At 39.0% G+C, this 2,292-nt stretch overlaps 1 protein-coding gene across 1 annotated transcript in view; it reads left to right on the plus strand.

Moving 5' to 3' along the window:
- Positions 1-328: 328 nt before the first annotated feature.
- Positions 329-2,292, plus strand: part of LOC107576539 (transmembrane protein 45B-like) — a 4,178-nt gene continuing 2,214 nt past the window's right edge. Inside the window, 1 exon segment of the mRNA XM_016262705.1 lies at positions 329-537. Within this exon segment, the coding sequence (XP_016118191.1) occupies positions 336-537 (202 nt within the window). The 5' untranslated portion in view covers positions 329-335.

Below are 2,292 nucleotides of genomic sequence, written 5' to 3' on the forward strand. Positions count from 1 at the left end.
TTTTCTATGATATGAGCACCATACACTCCTATCAATAACATTCATATCTACATATTTATTTCTTTATTTAATGATTATCAGAGAGGACTGTTAAAGAATGATTATCAGAGAACTGCCTGTTGTAATAACTTTAAGTAATAAAGGCTTATCATACTGAACTTTGGTTTGTATGACACAATGACTGATGTCCAGGTCCTTTGAAAGCCAGCTTTAAACAACATTCCAGTTGCTGGATGCTATTTTTATGTATTTTGTTCTGGTTGACATTGAAATATTTACATTTTTGACATTTTATAAAATTTTTAATAGTCATCATTGTTTTTTATAGGGGCAGAATGGCCAACTTCAAGGGACATGCATTACCTGGTACATTCTTCCTGCTGTTTGGCCTGTGGTGGTCGATAAAGTACTTGTTCTGACAGATACAGAGGAAAAAAGAGAGGCAACATGGAGACAGAGACAGACAAATGCACACTGTACTCTTCAACCGCATAGATTTAATTGAAGGAGCTCTGAAGATCTTTTTTGCATTTGTTGGTGAGCTGCGAATCACATACACAATCCCCGGGCTGGACTCCGCTTCATCCACGGTGAAAGCCGATCCAGCGATCCACAGCGCAAAGTTGATGTATTTCCTCAGCGACCAGCACTTGGCCTTCCAAAAGAGGACGATATCCGCTTCGTCATGCCTAGAGCGGATCAGCTCTTTTGGAAGGCCAAACAAAGTAGTTTCGCTTTCACAACGAAACACACACCAACAACAATACTACAGCGAGAATCAAAGTTACGCCTTCTTTCTTTGCGTGAACATTTGGGTGGTGTTATGCAAATCTTCCCACATCGTGACGTAGACATGTGGGGGCGTGTTAGAATGAGCCATTTTAGGAGGGCGTGGTTAACTCTTAACTTTTATAAGGATTATCTCTTTGGATCTGATACTTTAGTCTTTGCAACTTTACAGATCTTCTTTATGCACCAAGAGCTTGTAACACTCCAAAGAGAAAGGAAAAATTGAAATCGCATCATATTACCCCTTTAAATAAAATGCGCCCATCCATAAAAAAAAAGTGTCTCACACGGCCCCAGGGGGTGAACAAAAGCCTCCTGTAGCGAATCGATGCGTTTTTGTAAGAAAAATATCCATATACAAAACGTAATAATCACTTTATTGTAGCTTGCGCCAACAGTCCTACACGGAAGCAGTTCCGGGCGGCTTAATTAATAATTTTCATTTTTGGGTGAACTAACCCTTTAAGGTTTGTTTGTTGCATGTCCTTGTGTATCAGCTTCAGTGAATGGTTTATAACTTCAGTTACCCTTTCCTGTACAAATTAATCAATAGCCTACCTGCATACCTAGCCTAAATTGATTTTTTTTAGCCATTTTTGTGTATAATGAACTATCTTTTTAAGATTTATATATTTTTACAATACTAGGCCAATAATTATTTAAATGAAACATAACTGTCTAATCTATATAACAAGCATATAATAAACACAAAAAAGTACTTGTTTTAAAATAATAATACAGCTCCATATAGAAAAACGTAAAGTTGTCACTAACCTAGGAGCAGGTGGGCGGGGTCATCTTTTCTAAGTTACACGTTGCTGTCAGTCAAGTGCATGAGGGGCGGGGTCATCTTTCATAATGCAATGCAGGTGAGCAGGTGCGCTTTTTGACGACAGGTAACTAGGATATTTCCATCACAAGACCCGCACAGGAGCACTGGACTCCCCGTCTTGACAACACAGGCCAGAGTTAAGGTAGAGTAAACAAACAAGATTCCACCTTTTAAGATTTAAACTCTACATGGTCATCGATAGCCTATAATTAAATTATAGAAATACGTCGGCTACCACAGAGATTACTCGTACACAGTCTGGAGCTCTAACAGTCAATTTTATTTAATTTTTTTAATGAAAAAAATTAAAAGTTTTATGAAAAAATATTTTTTTATGAAGGTGGTGGTTACCGCAAGTTTAATTGCATTAACAATAACTAGCAACTATTTTACACAATAGTCAACTTGATTCGTTGCAAAACAAACTCACCCACATGCGCGCGGGTAAATAAAAGCGCTTCTTACCTACCGGGAAAAACTTGATTTCCAACCTCACTGACAAAAGATGACTTCAATCATCAAGCCAAAGGTGACAGTGGCAAGGAGAACTCCCTTATATACTAAAGATTTAAAGGTGTGAGGCTGCTGGTGCCTGGTTGGTCAGGGGTGGATCTGGGCGTGATGGGGGCTAGTGAACCAGAATGAGGGTCCCAAAGTGTGGCTGGGGGGGG

The sequence above is a fragment of the Sinocyclocheilus grahami genome, unplaced genomic scaffold (genome assembly GCF_001515645.1).
Source record: "Sinocyclocheilus grahami isolate Dianchi unplaced genomic scaffold, SAMN03320097.WGS_v1.1 scaffold3898.1, whole genome shotgun sequence".
Classification (NCBI taxonomy): Eukaryota; Metazoa; Chordata; class Actinopteri; order Cypriniformes; family Cyprinidae; genus Sinocyclocheilus; species Sinocyclocheilus grahami.